At 38.0% G+C, this 17,453-nt stretch overlaps 1 protein-coding gene across 1 annotated transcript; it reads right to left on the bottom strand.

The window, feature by feature from the left end:
- Positions 1–1,925: 1,925 nt before the first annotated feature.
- Positions 1,926–4,110, bottom strand: LOC138878482 (nicotine N-demethylase CYP82E3-like). The gene is made up of 2 exons (XM_070158165.1): positions 3,157–4,110; positions 1,926–2,708 (listed from the first exon to the last, which is right to left on the bottom strand). The coding sequence occupies exons 1-2, from the start codon at positions 4,087–4,089 to the stop codon at positions 2,082–2,084; spliced, it is 1,560 nt and encodes a 519-aa protein (XP_070014266.1). The 5' UTR covers positions 4,090–4,110; the 3' UTR covers positions 1,926–2,081.
- Positions 4,111–17,453: the final 13,343 nt, after the last annotated feature.

Raw genomic sequence — 17,453 nt, 5'->3', positions numbered from 1 at the left:
GCCGCAGATCATGAAGAAGACCTCATACAAGAAATGATATGCAAAATGCGGACCGTACAATTCTGGTGCGGCCGCAGAAGGCAAAGATCAGAGAGATGGGATTTTAAGTTCAAGAAGAAATACGAACCACACCATTTTTGTGTGGCCGCACTCATTTTTATGCGGTCCGCATAAGTCTCACATAGCTAAAGCCCAAGATCAAGGAGTCCAGACCACACTATAATTATATGGTCGTAGAAGCAAGAGTGCAACCACATTTATAAATGTACGGTCCGCAGAAGTTGAAGGAGTATGACCGAAATCCATAATTGTGTGGCCGCAGAACTAGAACATGTCAAGCCAAGTCTCATTGTGCAGACTGCACACATAATTGTGCGGACCGCACACATAATTGTGCGACCGCACAACCTCCCTAGGAAAATATTTGTCAGATATTTTTAACTTAGTATAAATAGAACTTTTTATCAAATCCGACCTCAAATCGCCTTTTAAACCTCCAAAATTTAGCCTAAAAAGTTTCAAAAATTTTTTCCCAAATTTCCAACTAAAATACTAATTAAATGATGAAAACAACAATAGATTCTCGTAATATAGTGAAAACCGAGTTAGAATTTCTTACCCCCGATGATTTTCTTGAAAACGCTCGAACAATTGCGACAAACCGAGCTCTCTAGATCCAAAATCATCATACGGAGATATTGGAACTATTAAAACTCCATCCCGGAGTCGTCTACATAAAAGTAAAACTACTATCAACTCTTTCAACTTAAAACTCCAACTTAGGGATTTAGTGTCCCATTTCACTCCGGAACTCACACAAAACCGAAACCAACTACTCGCGGGAAAACACATAACCATAATACAACATAACCGGAATTTTATTATATTATTGCTATCAATATTTCAGATGGACCCCTCTGAATTCAGAAAAATGAAAAAGAACTATCAAGGTAGAACCAAGAATAATAGAGATAACATAAAGAAGGATACACTATTTCTTCATTACGATCTATTAAGATAAGACTTTCACCGTCTCTGATAAACTCACAAAAATCAGAATAGTGCAGATTTAGAGGTTTTCCTAATAGCCTGTATACCGAACACTTTACGGGCATCACTAATCTTAGAAGCATATTTAGAAAGAGAAATGTCAAAAAAATCCAACAAGTAACACAAAAAGTAGCAGGTATTTACAAAAGTCCTATTAGTAATAACTTGGCGCATTAAACAATGATTGGATTAATGTTAGTTTACAATAGTCCCATTTTGTTTCTCATTCTACCAAGTAAAGCAAACTCATGGCATAATGAACTTATGCTCACCATAACGAAAATAGCATACTTTACGTAGAAAATCAATCCTTTACATATGTACAACTTGAGAATAAAAAAAATTAACACTTTACAAGCTATACGTAAGTATTCCACAAATTTTCTCTTAATTTAGTGATATTTTTATATTTTTATTTATTTTAATTAGTTGGATCCTCGCACCCGTATCCGTACTAGGATCCTTATTCCCGAATCTTAGAATTTACATCTCAATGGATCCGACCTCTGGATACGCACCCCTGTCAGATACCCACACCCAAGACCGAGCAACTTAGGTTTTGATTTCCATCAGAATCCTTGGATGTAAAGGATATATTTTTTAGATTTTATCTCTATACACGGACATTACATTGTAGTGAAACTTTTACATCGGCAACAATGTAATTCAACCTGTTATAGCGGGTTATTTACCATTTACTCTAGGTTAGTCTTGTGTCGTTCTTTTGTTCTAGTGGTTTCTTATTGCCTAATTTGTGCATATAAGTTAAACTTCTAGGGAAAAGAATTGAAATTAAACTTGAACAAGAACATGAAGAGGCTAGGCCATAGAGGTCTGAGCTCATTCTTAAGCTTCTGCCCGAGAAGTGCTTATCGGAGACAAAAACTTCTTATTATTTATGGTTTACAATAACTTATTAGTAAAATAGATGAATAACAATCTGTGAAACAATCTTAACAAAAATAAAACATCTTTTTTTTTTTTTTAAACATTGAGGGACAAATCAGAACGAATCGCGACAACAAAACATATTAATATTGATAGAGCGTAGGAGGCAGGCGAGGTGTAATTAGCACTTCAACATCTGTCTTCTTAGGTAAAGTTAGACCCACACCTTGTTTCATATCCAAAGGCTCGTTTGTCGTAGTTGCAAAATTGAAACCTTGGATCATATGAGCAATTGAAAGGTGTTCCACTTGCAATGAGTAATTCATTGCGGGACAAGCTCGTCTCCCCGTACCAAACGGTATCAACTCATAGTGCTGCCCTCGATAGTCAATTGCAGCATGAGTTGTCAAGAATCTCTCTGGATCGAATTTATCAGGATCTGCCCATATTTGAGGATCTCGTTGCAGTTTCATAATATTTGTAAGTAGTGCAGTCCCCTTAGGAATATGGTATCCATTGACAACACAATCTTTTACAGATAGGTGTTGTACTGACAAAGGTGCAGGTGGATGTAATCGTAATACTTCTTTAACAATTGCTTGAAGATACACCAAATTCTTGATATCACTCTCTTCTACCCATCTATCTCTACCAACAATGGTGTCCATCTCTTCTTGTGCTTTCTTCATGACATTCTTATTGTTTATCATTAACGCCATTACCCACTTTATATGAAGTGCAAATGTGTCTGTTGCATCCAAGACCAAAGTCTATACATATGGACAAAGAACAGTTAAAAAGATGACTTACAAAGAAGAAACTAAAGAGATGAAGATGCATGATTGTTCATATCCTAGTATGCATGAGTTGGTTAAGAAAAAAATGAAAATACTCCAGTCAAATTGAAGATATGTTATAAAGGTACAAAAGCCTCTTTTTTTCTTTAATTGAAATCCATTGCTACAATAGGTTAAAATATACCAAAAATATAAAAATTCATTACCTACGGTGATAGAGTTTATCAACTGAATCCATAAATTAAAGTTTGACTTCGAAATACTGAAAGTGTAGAAGAATCTATACACCACTAAGCCACTTAAAAAATCAGTCTATAAAAATTAAAGTGATATTATATATATACGAATATAGTAACCTAAAATATAAGATAAATTGCCTCCGACAACATGTTAAAATGCAAGCAGAGATTAATTTACTTACGAATACGGTTGCTTTGATGGTGGTGTCATGAGAGTAACCATCGCCAAGATGTTCGTTGCTCCTCTTAGAAAGCACCACATCAATAAAATCTTGTTCATTTTCACCTCCAACATCCTTTGTTTCTCTCTTCTTAATGTGCTCATCTAACCAACCTTGGATAATATTATCAATGTCTTTGAAAGTTTGTTTCATAGCCTTAATATTCCCTGTAAGATCCAACCACTTGAAAAATGGAATGTGAAAAACATCATAGAGCTCAATCTCCATAGCTTGAACCATGAACTTCTGAAAAGCTGCTTTCAGTATTTCTCCATGTCCATTATTATAGGTCTTCCCAACAATCATTTTCAAAATGATGTCGAAAGTCAATTTATCTATCCAATCACTAAGGTTTATCTTCACCATTGGTGAATCACCATCATATAGTTCTTTAATATTTTTCTGAACTATAGAAAATCTAACATGTTTGAATTTTTCGAGCCGACTAACGGAGAGAAGTTCTTGATTGACTAGCTTTCGATTTTTTTTCCAGTAAGGGCCATATTTGGCAACAGCAAGCATGGCATTGTTATAGCAAAGGTATTCTCCGTAAAGTAAAGCTGGCCGATCGGCGAAATGGATATCATTGGTAGAGAAGCATTCTTTCATAGCTTCATAACTACTCACCGCCAAGAAACGACGAAACCCTAACCGGAATGTGAAGACGGGACCATATTTGTCAGCTAAGTCTCCGAGTTTTTGAGAAAAATGGCGGTCATCATCGCCATTGTTCTTGAAATAAAAGAGATGGCCGATTACTGGCCATCCACCTGGGATTTTTGGAGGCAGTGGGTTTAGGATTTTTGATTGTTTTTTTGTCCATAGGAAGTAGAGTAGAAATGCAAAGGTTACAAGTCCTACAATGGCTTCTATGGGAGAAATAAGATGATACATTATTTGAAAATTTCAAGAGTAGTAAAGGTATATGAAATTTATGATTTTTTAATATGTAGGCAACATCTTCCTTTATAGTGATATTTTACAAATATTATATATATTGCCTTTTGCTTTTGTTGCAAGTGGTATCGCCTATTTCTTTGCCAATGTTGACCACCTGGACATCTCTTCAAAATTCTTGGATAGCAGCCCAACTGTAATTGTGCAATTTTGACTGTATAGTATACCTGGCAAATCTGTCACGCCACCTTCACTAGCCAATATTGAGGTGTTGGTTGTTTACTTCTGATAGAAATTAAATTCTTGGTATGCTTTCTTGTGCTGAATGGTAGTATATGCAAAATCCATTATTAATCTTCTATGACGGAACTTAATTTGATCTAGACAAAGTAAACGAAAACCAAAGTAGAAAGAAACTAAGTAGATAAATAACACCTCGATCCATGCATGTTAAAAATTATTATTAAGATTGAAACTATCAAATACACTTTCTTTTACATTATAATAAGGGGATCTAACATAAGCCGCACTTCTAGTTCTTCCACTTTATAGGCTTAAACCAATGAATCATAAGAAAAACTAGAAGCATTTGACACACGTACATGTCTAACAATTCAAATATGAAGCCATTTTGAAGTAGTGAGGTGAGCAAAACCTTAAGTGTTTTAAATCAATACCAAAATAAAAATAGAGAAGAATAATGCACGACGACAAAAATAACTTAACGTCAAGCAAGAAATAAAAGATATATATGACGATTTAGGAACAGTTCATTCAATTCTAAGGATGAGATTGTCAAAGTCTTGTTTATGGCCTTCTCATCATCTTTCCTGTTGACAAGTTCACAACACCAAATGATGCTAGTTCTAGTCTTTCAACCAACGGCTAAATATGGTTGTCCTTGAGAGTGCATTTTGATGCGTAGCATCTGCATTCTTGCCACATAAGAACATGGTTCCGTTAGGTCCGGATGGTGATTTTGGACTCCGGCGTATGCCCGGATTTGCATTTGGATATTTCTAGAAGGTATCAACGCTAATTGGTAAAAGTTGAAGGTTGAGTTCATTCCGAGTTGATTTGATATGTTTCAGTGTGAGTTTTGGAAGTTGAAGTTCAAAGTTCATTTATATTTGATTTGAGGTGTGATTCGTTGTTTAGATGTTGTTATGCGTTATTCCTCAATTAGGTTTGCGTTATGTTATGGGACTTGTTGGTATATTTCAACTTACAACTATCTACTACCTTTTGCTGGGGACGCTGTATTTCATGCCTGCGGGTTCTGATAGACAACTAGATAGACCTTCATTGTAGACAAAGTCAAACATTAGCTTGGTTCGTAAGCTCCATTTTCTCGGAGTTACCAGGTCTATACCTTGGAGTTCATTTTATATAGACAAGTTTGATGGGTAGGTCGAGGCCCTGTCCTGACCATGACACAGTTCAATTATCCCTAGAGGTTTGTAGACGAGTCCTATATATTTTTTATATTAGTATTGTGACTTTACAAGAAACATAAGAACATGGTAATAAAGGCAAAGAAAAATGAGTCTTCGGATATCTCAGGGTAGTACAAATATTTAGGAATTATTGTCATATGCTTAATAAAGGAAAATAGTTATTGTCGTGGGTAAATAGTTACAACACTAACAACACCAACAATCCATTAAAATCCCACAAGTAGGGTGTCACGACCCCAACCACCCCGATCGTAATGGTACCTATCACAGTACTAGACCAGCTGATTCAACACTAAAAATATAAGGTCTTTTGTAAATTCATTTTCTAATCAAATATGATCACAAATCTTTCCTTTTAATATGTCAAAATAAGGGGAAAACAAATGCGCAAATACATCAAACACTACCTGATCCTGGTGTCACTAGTCATGAGCCACTAAAATACAGTCCAATATTGTCTACTCAATACAAGATAAGACTAAAATATATAATACTAAGGATAGGAAGGAGCAAGGCAGACCTGCGTACGCCGTGCAACTACCTTGCTATCTCTGGAAAAATACTCAGAAGCTGTTGGATGCTCTCACTCGGGTGCTCTGGAACCTGGATCTGCACACAAGGTGCAGGGAGTAACGTGAGTATGCCAACTCAGTAAGTAATAAAAGTAAATAAAGGTTGAGTGCAATGACGAGAATTTAAATCTTATACATAATCTAACACTGAATCTCAATAGAAATAACATAGTCAAATCCGTAGTTTAATTTTATAACATCTCATAAAAACTCTAGTTACAATGAAGGTTATTTAAAACATTTGTTCAACTTTTTTCAATAGAGGCTCAGTATAAAAGAAGAGTGAAAACAATTTTTTCATAGACAAGCCCCTCGGGCAAAGCATCACTCATATATATATAGCCCCTCGGTCAAGCCTCTCAATCACTCGTGACTCAATTCTCATCAATCAACACTCCCGCTCAACAAATATCTCATAATAATAACTGTTGCGGCGTGCAGCCCGATCCGTAAATATATATAGTCGACTGCACTCACTAGAGGTGTGCAGGCTCCTACAGCCCAAGCACTATATCGTTGCGGCGTGCAGCCCGATATATATATATATATATTGCTACGTCGTGCAGCCCGATCCATAAATATAAACCCTCACCATTAGGCCCTCGACCTCTCTCAGTCATCAACCTCGCAGCCACTCGGCATCTTAGTGAAAATCAGGGAACTCAACCCAAACAACTTTAATATATTTAAAATAGAGTAATGAAACTGAATCAAAATAAACAGGTAAAAATCATGAATGAGGATATGCTTTCGAATCTAAACAGTGTGAGGAAAGTAGTAAAATACCCATGAGGGTCCAATCAGGGCACAAGGCCCCAAATATGGCATTTAGCCCAAGTTAACAAGATTATTTCTAAACACATAAATTTTATATAGAGTTTATCAAAATATGCAACTCTTCAGTTTCCACGGGATGGACCAAGTCACAATCCTTACCAGTGCACGCCTACACGCCTGTCACCTAGCATCTAAGTCACCTCATTATCAAAACAGTACGGAATTTTGGGGTTTCATACCCTCAGGTCTAGATTTACAATCGTTACTTACCTCAAACCGGACAAAAATCTACTCCGCAATGACCTTGCTTCTCGACTGGGCCTCAAATCGTCCCGAATCTATCCAAAATCGGAATCATAATATCAATACATGCCAAAGGAACAAAGCCCATGCGTAAACTATCAAATTAACTCAAAAATCCCGAAATTGGTTGGGCCTATGTCTCGGAATTTGATAAAAATCAAATCACTAGGATCCTTATCCTCCCACGAGTCTATACATACCAAGATCATCAAAATCAGATCTCAAATGGCCCCTCAAATCCCCAATTTAAACTCTCCAATTTCAAGCCCTTATCTCCCAATTTCTTCTCTAATTTTCCCACTAATTTCATGATTAAAAAATGAAATAATCACCATAAACAAAAGATACAAAGTCCAAGTAACGTACCTCACTAAAAACACTTAAATTCTCCATTGAAATTGAGGTCCCCAAGCTCCAACTCGTCCAAAAATGGTGAATAAATGACTGAAATTTGCGAAGTGATGCTTATATAGTTTCTTCCCAGGGATTTCCTTACCTGCGGTCTCCAAGTTGCTTCTACGATGCCGCACCTGCGGAAAAACCATCACAGGTGCGGTTTTCACTTTACCCTGAGAATTCCACTTCTGCGGTCCATACACGCATCTACGGTCCCGCAGGTGTGGTATTTAGTGAGCATCTACGACCTTGCCTGAGTTCCAAACCTTCCGCATCTGCGGCCTTTCTCTCGCACCTGCGGTCCCCAATCCGCATGTGCGGATATGGTAGAAGCATCAACTTCAGCTGCTCCAATTCAAGTCCAATCTTTCCAACAACCTTCCGGATTCATCCCTAGGCCTTCGGTCTTTTATTATACTGCGATATTTTGTTCTACCTTATTTTATATTTTTATACCAGTAGGGCCCTGACTTGACTTCATCACTACTCGATCGAGATTAGGCTTGGCACTTACTGGATACCGTTGTTGTGTACTTATGCTATTCTTCTGCAAATGTTTTTATGTGCAGATCCAGGTACCTCCTACTAGTGTCGCTTTTAGTTGCCCAGTTGCTACTGTTTCGTAGACTTCAAGGTATATCTGTGAGCGTCCGCAGACCTTGGAGTCCCCTTATATCCCATTATGTTGATTCTTTCCTTACTTCTTTAGACACTGATGTATAGAACAATTAGAAGTTCTTAGAAGCTTGTGACTTACGGTGTTCCGGGTCTTTGAAAAATTTTCATGTATAGTTCGAGAGTTGGTTATTGTATATGTCGAGCGACATCTCTATCAGTTATTTAAATATCTATTGTTGTTGGTTTTTAAAGTTTTGCTTTCAAATTTTGGTTTTTCCGAAAATGTTAGGCTTATCTAGTCGTAAAGACTAGGTGTCATCACGACATCTCACGGAGGGAGGTTTGGGTCGTGAAATAGGTCAAGATTATCAACCTTTTTGTACACAAGCATGAATTCTTTGGAACGTTGTAGATATCTCATCGCTTTGTTTGCAGCAACCCAATGTTCCCACCGAGGATTAGAAGAAAATCTTCCCCACATATTAACAACAAATGATATATCAGTCCTTGTACAAACCTGTATGTACATCAAATAGCCAAAAACACTTGCATATGGCACATCTCTCATAGTTTTCATTTCAACATTAATGATTGCTAAGTTTGTCTCCTTTTTACCACAGGTGCAACACCAGATTTGCAATTTTGCATATTAATTGTTTTAAGAAAACTCTCATTATAGGCACGTTGTGATAAACCCAAAACACCACGAGACCTATCTTTTTAATTTTTATCCTAAGAACAAAAGAGGCGTCACCAAGATCTTTTGTATCAAAAGACCTATATAAAAATTGTTTGATCTCATTATCAAGCCCAAATCATTTATGGCCAGTAGAATGTCATCAACATAGAGAACCATAATAATAAAACTGCCATTAACTATTTTGAGATAAGCACATTCATCAAGATTATTTTCCACAATTCCAAATTTCGTAATAATTTCGTGGAATTTCAAGTACCACTGCCCGGAGGCTTGTTTAAGCCCATATATAAATTTGTTAAGCTTGCATATTAGATTTTCTTCACCAACATCTTTATTTGAACCATTTAAACTTCTTCAAGAAGACTCCCATTCAGGAAAACGGTTTTAGCATCCATCTAGTGCAACTCTAAATCAAAATGAGCCACAAGAGCCATCACAACTCTAAATTCATCCTTAGATGAAACAAGAGAAAATGTATTTTTATAATCAATACCTTCTTTCTGAGTGTAATCCTTAGCAACCAACCTTGATTTATAACGGTCTATATTTCCCTTAGAGTCTCTTTTAGTTTTAAACACTCATTTGCAACCAGTAGGTCTAAAACCTACATGCAATTCAACTAACTCCCACACTCTATTGTGTTCCATGTAGAGCATTTAATGTTTCATTGCATCACGCTATGTATCAACATATGGAGATAAAATAGCTTGAGCATATGATAAAGGATCAATCAACTCTCCAGTATCACTAAGATTTTCAGTCACATATACGATAAATCATCAGAGATGGTAGATCTTCTTTCTCTTTGTGACCTACGGAGTGGTTCATTGAGTTCATTTTGCTCAGGGACCATAGGATCTGCGTCATTGTTCTCTTGATTCTCCCCTATATGAATAGGTTGGTTACCATCTTTTCATGTACAACAGGTATAGGGACAATGACTTCCTTGTCTTTCAACACAATTTCCATCCCACATGAACAATCACAATCACAAACATCATGCTCAAGAAATTTTGCATTAAAAGACTCAACGATTCTAGTGCCACGCCCATGACAGAAAACCTAAAAGATTAAGAGTGATCAAGATAGCCTATAAAGAAACAATTGGTAGTTTTAGGATTAATTTTTTTTCTTTGGGTGAATAAATATGAACTTCAGATGGACATCCCAAAATGTAAAAATGATTCAATCTAGGTTTTCTGGTTGTCCATAGTTCAAAGGGAGTTTTTCAAGATAGATTTTGGAGGAACTCTATTCAGGATATAGCTAGCTATTTTTCAAGGGGAGACTTGTCACGACCCCAAATACCCCAGTCCTGATGGCGCTACACAATACTAGGCAAGCCAACCCAACAAGTAACCACAGTGATTTCTTTTTATAAAACCATTTTTCTAAAACTGATTAAGTCTCGAATTTTCATAAGAAATATATAAATCACTGAAATGTGCGAAAAATAGGACAAAATATACCAACATATCCCAACAATACGGTGTCACAAGTCAAGAGCTTCTAAATACAACCCAATATTCTTTCAAACAAATAGAGTGGGGAAAAATAGTAAAAATGCACCTAAGGGTTTCAACAGGTCGGCACAAGGCCCCAAAATTGACCAAGCCCAGCCCCGGTCCCACATCTCGGAATCCTATAAAATTTACATCAATACAGTCCTTATCCTCCCACGAGTTCATACATACAAAGAATACTAAAATCCGACCACAAATGGCCTCTCAAATCCCTAAATTAAGGTTTCAAGATTCCAAGCCTAACTCCCCAATTTTAGGCTTCAAATCCTCTATATTTCATGTTTAATTAGGTAGAAATCACAATAGGATCGAGTATTAAGTCCAAAATTCTTACCTCCAAGAAGTTCTCTTTACTCCCTCTTTAATATCCCTCAAGAAACTCCAAAACCGAGTAAACAATGGTGAACTTAGGCCAAAAATCGCAAAAATGGCTTTTTAAACATTATGCCCAGCTATTAAATTTACTTAATCGCGATCTCGGGAATACCATTGCGATCGCGAAGCACAAAATCCGCTGGCCTATAATTTACCCTACGCGATCGCTAATATACCCACACGATCGCGATACATAGCAGCTAACACCAACGCGATTGCAGCTCCAGCTATGCGAATGCGAATAACAACCTGGATGGGCCCGTACAAATCCTCTACGTGATCGCGAGTCTCTTTACGAGATCGCGATGAAAGAATACCTGTAATAGATCTGAAGCAAAATCTGCAACTTCTCAACTATGCATTTTTATTCGTTTAACCACCCGAAACTCATCCGACACCTTCGGGACCTCAACCAAACATGCCAACATATCCCATAAACTCATTCAAACTTTTTCCAACCTTCAGAACGCTCAAAACAACATCAAAACACCAAAATCACATAGGATTCAAGCCTAAGAATTCCAAAAACTTCCAAATTCCGCTTTAGATAAAAAAGTTTATCAAACCTCATCCGAATGACCTGAAATTTTACACACACGTCACAAATGACACAACAGACCTACTCCAACTTTTGGAATTCCATTCCGACCCCTATATCAAAATCTCACCTATCAACCGAAAAATGCCAAAATTCCAATTTCGCCAATTCAAGCCTAAATCTACACTAGACCTCCAAAACACATTCCGATCATGCTCATAAGTCCCAAATCACCTCCTGAAGCTATCTGAACCATCGAAATTCACATCCGAGGCCTTTTTCACATAAGTCAACATCCTGTTGACTTTTCCAACTTAAGCCTACTCAAAAGAGACTAAGTGTCTCAAACCTTGCCAAAACCTCTTCGAACCCGAACCAAGCAACCCAATAACACAAAATATAGCTGAACAAGGCAATAAGAATCATAAATGGGGAAAACGGGGCGGTAACTCATAAAATGATCGGTCGGGTCGTTACATCCCCCCCCCCTTTTAAACAAATGTTTATCCTCGAACGAGTCAAGAAACATACTTGAGACCTCAAATAGGTGAGGATATGTGCTCTGTATCTCCCGCTTGGTCTCCTAGGTAGCCTCCTCCACGGGCCGACCGCTCCACTGCACTTTCACTGAAGCTATATCCTTTGACCTTAACTTTCGAACCTGATGGTCCAAGAAGCCACTGGCTCCACATCGTATGTCAAATCATCATCCAACTAAACCATTCTAAAATCCAAAATATGAGACAGATCGCCAATATACTTCCGAAGCATAGAAACATGAAATACAGGATGCACACTCGATAAGTTGGGTGGTAAATCAAGCTCAAAAGACACCTCCCCAATCCTACGAAGTACCTCAAATGGACCAATGAACCGAGGACTCAATTTACCCTTCTTCCCAAATCTAAAAACACCCTTCATGGGTGGAACCTTCAATAGAACCTTCTCACCGACCATGTAAGACACATACCGAACCTTCCTGTCAGCATAACTCTTTTGTCTCGACCATGCTGTACGAAGCCTCTCCTGAATCACCTTCACCTTGTCTAAAGCATCCTGAACCAAGTCTGTACCCAATAGCCTAGCCTTACTGGGCTCAAACCAACTGATCGTAGATCTACACCATCTCCCATACAAAGCCTCATATGGAGCCATATGAATACTCGACTGATAGTTGTTGTTATAAGCAAACTTTGTGTGCGGTAGAAACTGATCCCATTACCATCAAAAATCAATGACACACGCACGCAACATGTCCTCTAATATCTGAATAGTGCGCTCGAACTGCCCGTCCGTCTAAGGTTGAAAAGCTATGCTCAACTCAACCTGAGTACCCAACTCGCGAATATAGACCTGAGCCAACTGCTCTGAAGAATAAGTAGTCATTACTAAAATGATGGCTTGGTAAACATATCCATTATCACCCATACTACATCGAACTTCTTCTGAGTCTCTAGGAGCCCAACAACAAAATCCATAGTAACCCGCTCCCATTTCAACTTTGAAATCTATAGCCTCTGAAGAAATCCACATGGCCGCTGATGCTCATAGTTCACCTGCTAACAATTTAGGCACCGAGCTACATACTCCTCTATGTCTCTCTTCATCCGCCTCCGCCAATAGTGCTACCTCAAGTCCAGATACATCGTAGCAGCACCCGAATGAATGGAGTACCATGAACTGTAGGCATCCTGAAGAATCAATTCGTGCAAACCATCTACATTGGGCACACATAGCCGACCCTGCATCCGTAACACACTGTCATCACCAATAGAGACCTTTTTGACATCGTCGTGCTAAACTGTGTCCTTGAGGACAAGCAAACGGGGTAAGTCATACTGACGCTCTCTACTACGATCATAAAGAGAATAGCGAGAAACCACACAAGACAAAACTTGACTCAGCTCAAAACATCCAATCTAACAAACCGGTTTACCAAAGCCTAAACATCCAATGCTAATGGCTTTTCCGATGGCGGTAGATATGCTAAACTATCCAAGCTTTATGCCTTATGACTCAAGGCATCGGCTACCACATTGGCCTTCCCAAAATGATATAGAATGGTGATATCATAGTCCTTAAGCAACTCTAACCATCTCCACTGATGAAAGTTAAGATCCTTCTATTTGAACAAATGTTGCACACTCCGGTGGTCGGTATAAACCTCACAAGGAACACCATACAAATAGTGCTGCCAAATCTTTAAGGTCGTGGACAGGATATTGCTTCTCATGCACCATCAGTTATCTAGACACGTAGGCAATCACCCTATCATCTTGCATCAACACCGCACCAAGGCCAACAAGCGACACATCACAATAAATAGAGAAACACCCCGAACTCGTAGGCAAAACCAACACTAATCAGCTGTGAATTAATGGTTTGTGATTCCATATATGAGGTGTGAGATGTGATTTCGGTGTGCTGATGATGGTCCAGTCTGGAGGACATGAGGTTGGGTTTTGACTGTAGCTTGAGCACAGGGATTTTAGTTATGTGAGCAAGGTCTTTTGGACTTATATGTCCTGTAGTGTCCCTATAAGTGGAATTTGTGGCTCTATGAGTGGCTGGATGGCCATATGATGAGTATGATATGACTGCAAGATGTGTTCAGATGGTTTGAATGTGACGGGAAGAGTTTGCTTGGGTTGTGAAAAGGAATATTGGGTGTTTGACTTTGTTTTGAATGTGACGTATTGTCTTGAGTTATTAGTGTATTGAAGGATCTATCATGTTGTTTAAATGTGGAACGAATTAGATTCTCTTGAATTGTTGATGAGTTCCGACTTAGGAAGATTAAGTGACTATGCAGTAGTTGTGGCGGTGAAAGGGTATAGAGAGATGTTAGTTTGAGGCTAAGTAGGTGGGTTATAACCTGCGGGGTAATCTACGGATGTCTGATCCGTATGATGTTGTGTGAAGTCTTTCTTTTCTACCAGTGGGTTATATTTGTGTAATTTGAGTTTGGATCGGTTGTAATAGTTGACGTGACTGTCACGAGGATGAATGCGAGATTTGCAGATGATTTAAAGTATTAGATGGTTTGTGTTACATGAGTTTATGAAGGATTGAGTTGAATTTCGGTGCAGGATCATGTCAGTAATTGTGTATAGGTATTATTAGTTATCTAAGATTTGCATTGGATAGTGTTGATATTCGCAGTATTTCTATATCATTATGGATTCTACATTTCAATATCAGGAAGGTAAAGGAAACAACTTTAGATTCACAGAAGGTCTCTTCAAAGTAAGTGTCTCGGTTGTGGTACTTTTAGGGTGCTTAAGAGGGAATACAATTGCTTATGGGCCTTAGGGCAGTGTGGTTTTTTGCTAGGATCCCTTGTGGTGAGCTTTGGGTAAGGATCGTGGTATTCTAGCAAGGATAAGTGTCAACTTGAGGTTAATTCGGAAGAACTCGGATAAATATAACAGCTTGATAGTAGGTTGGATCAACACGATAATAGATACGATCGGTTCTTTGGATACTTATGATGTGGTGAGTTTTTACAGGTATTTTGTTGCAATGCTCTTAGGTTTTGGCAACTTGCGTGGCTTGATTGAGTTAGAGGGATTCGCTTCTGATAGCTTCTGTTATGTGCAAATGGATTTCAAAGTGTTCTCGATGATTTCTACCACGGTTCGAGATGGGTATTTCCTACTGGCATGAGGAACGTGTTTCGTATTGGGATTTTCTCCTGGCTGAGTTCAAATGTAAGGTTTCCGATTAACCGAGTATGTATTCTACTTGTGACTCAGAGTTGATTATGAAATTATCGTACTTTTCATATGATGGCATGATAGATATGATGTGTTGTGTGGGATTGAAATTTGCATGTGCAAAGTCACATTTCAGAGAGACAGAGCTTGGACCTCAACAACATAATCTTTGTCTTTGAGGTAATGATTTTCCTCATTGCAAGCTTTCTATAGAATTACAACCTGTGTTAGTTTTATACCATATAATGCTCCTCGTTTCCAACTTTATTTTTTCAGCATTGATCATATCTCAACTCTTAGATGTGTTGGGGTTCAGAGAAACAGAGAATGAGACCTTTGACGCTATGATTTCCCTCATGTCAATCTTTGCATAGAACTGTAACCTCTTTCTAAAGCATATCATACAATGCTCCGAGAACATAAATTTCATCTTGTCACTTTATTTTTTTAACACTACTCAGATCTCACCACTTTATTTCTTCAATAACACATTCCTACGTGGTAAAAGCACAAAGTCTACTTAAACTCTTTTAAATATTAAAATCTCTCTATGAACAATGGTTTTAGCTTGCTTGAAGAAGGAAGAGCTGAACCTACTAACAACATCTATGAAAGTGGTCAACGTAGTTGGGGGTGAAGGCTTTTGTACTATACCTCATTTGGTTCCACAATAAAAGTCATAACTTGGAATGTGAGAGGTATGAATAAAGTATACAATCAAAAGGAGTTAAAAGAGCTTTTAAATAAAATTAAGGTTGGCATGATAGCTGTGATTGAACATAGGGTCAAGGAGCAGCATGCTAGCCATATAAATCCATTCAATTACTAGACTAACCATACTAGTTTCACTCAAATCTGACTCCAAATCGACAATCAAATCTCAAAAATTCATTTTATGAAATTTTCAAAAAAATTTCACCTCAAATTACTAATCAAATGATGAAATCAATGACATATTCATGTATGTTAACCAAATCTAAGTTAGAATCACTTACCCCGATGAATTTCTTGAAAACCTTTCGAAAAATTGACAAGATCCGAGCTCTCTAGGTCACAATATGAAATAAAACCCTAAATCTCGTATTTATAGTGCATCTCTCGGATTCCCATTTCCGCTGACAGACAAAAATCACCGCCCCAGTGCTCACCCCTCCGCGGTCACGAAAACGTAGCGGTCTGCGCGTCTGGGGGCTGCACAGACAAGACTTAGTATTTTGGACATAACTTTCTTTATAGATGTCCAAATGATAATTTCCTTACCTTTCTGAAAGCTAAACACGAAGGACTACAACTTTCATTTTTGAATCATATCAAACTTACTTGTAGATCAAAAGCTATAAGCTTCCGAAGTCGAACTAGCGAATTTGCACATCTTCCCTGAGCGCCACTGCGACCCAAATTCCGCCCTCAACGAAATTATTCCACCCTCTGCAAAAATTCCTTCGCCCTCAGCGAAAATTAAGCATCAGAACCATGCCTTAGTTCTGGTAATGCCCGGACTCACTCAAAACTCACTTGAAACACATCCGTGGCCTTCGGAACCTCAACCAAATGCACCATCAAGTCATAAAATATCATACCAACTCAATCGAGCTCTCGAATCACCTCAAAAAATAACAAAAACATGGATCGCATACCAATTCAAGCTTAATGGACTTGAAACCTCAAACTTTCACAACCGATGCCGAAACCTATCAAACCTCATCTGAATGACATCAAATTTTGTACACACGTCACAAATGACACTACGAACCTACTCCAACTCTCTAAATTCCATTCCGACTCAAATATCAATTTTCCACTGCCGTCCGGGGATCATCAAATTTTCAATTTGGCCAATTCAAGCCTAATCCTACCACGGACCTCCAAATCACATTTTGAACATTCTTACAGGTCCAAATCACCCAATAGAGCTAACCAACTCATAAAAATTCAAATCCGAAATTGAATACTAAAAGGTCAAAACTTTCAAATTTAAAGCTTCAAGCTGAGAATCTTTCTCCCAAATCAAATTCCGGATAACCTGGAAACAAAAAACGACGATTCACATAAGTCATAATACATCATACGGGGCTAGTCATGCCCGATAACTGGCGAGCGAAGTGCAAATACTCAATACGACCGATCGGGTCGTTATAGGGCAAAACTAAAGAATGTGAAGCAGGTCCTGAAAAAACTTAACAGAAAGGAGTTCAATGGGGTTGAAGTTAGAATCAACACTATTAGAGAAAAATTGGAAGATATATAGGTACAAATGAGAAATACCAATCATATTCCTGTGTTATTCGAGTAGGAAAGGGGACTGAAGCTGCAACTAGAAAAGTGGATACTTATAGAAGAGGGCATAGCAAAACAGAAGTCAAGGATTAATTAGTTAAATGTTGGT

This window comes from Nicotiana sylvestris, chromosome 1, assembly GCF_000393655.2.
Source record: "Nicotiana sylvestris chromosome 1, ASM39365v2, whole genome shotgun sequence".
Lineage (NCBI taxonomy): Eukaryota > Viridiplantae > Streptophyta > Magnoliopsida > Solanales > Solanaceae > Nicotiana > Nicotiana sylvestris.
The sequence above is the reverse complement of the archived record's forward strand: the minus strand, read 5'-3'. Positions and strand labels throughout refer to the sequence as shown.

Coding starts and splice junctions, on each gene's coding strand:
- LOC138878482 (XM_070158165.1), bottom strand. CDS start 4,089: ATGTATCATCTTATTTCTCCCATAGAAGCCATTGTAGGACTTGTAACC. Junction 2,709..3,156: donor CCATCAAAGCAACCGTATTC/GTAAGTAAATTA, acceptor CCATATGTATAG/ACTTTGGTCTTGGATGCAAC.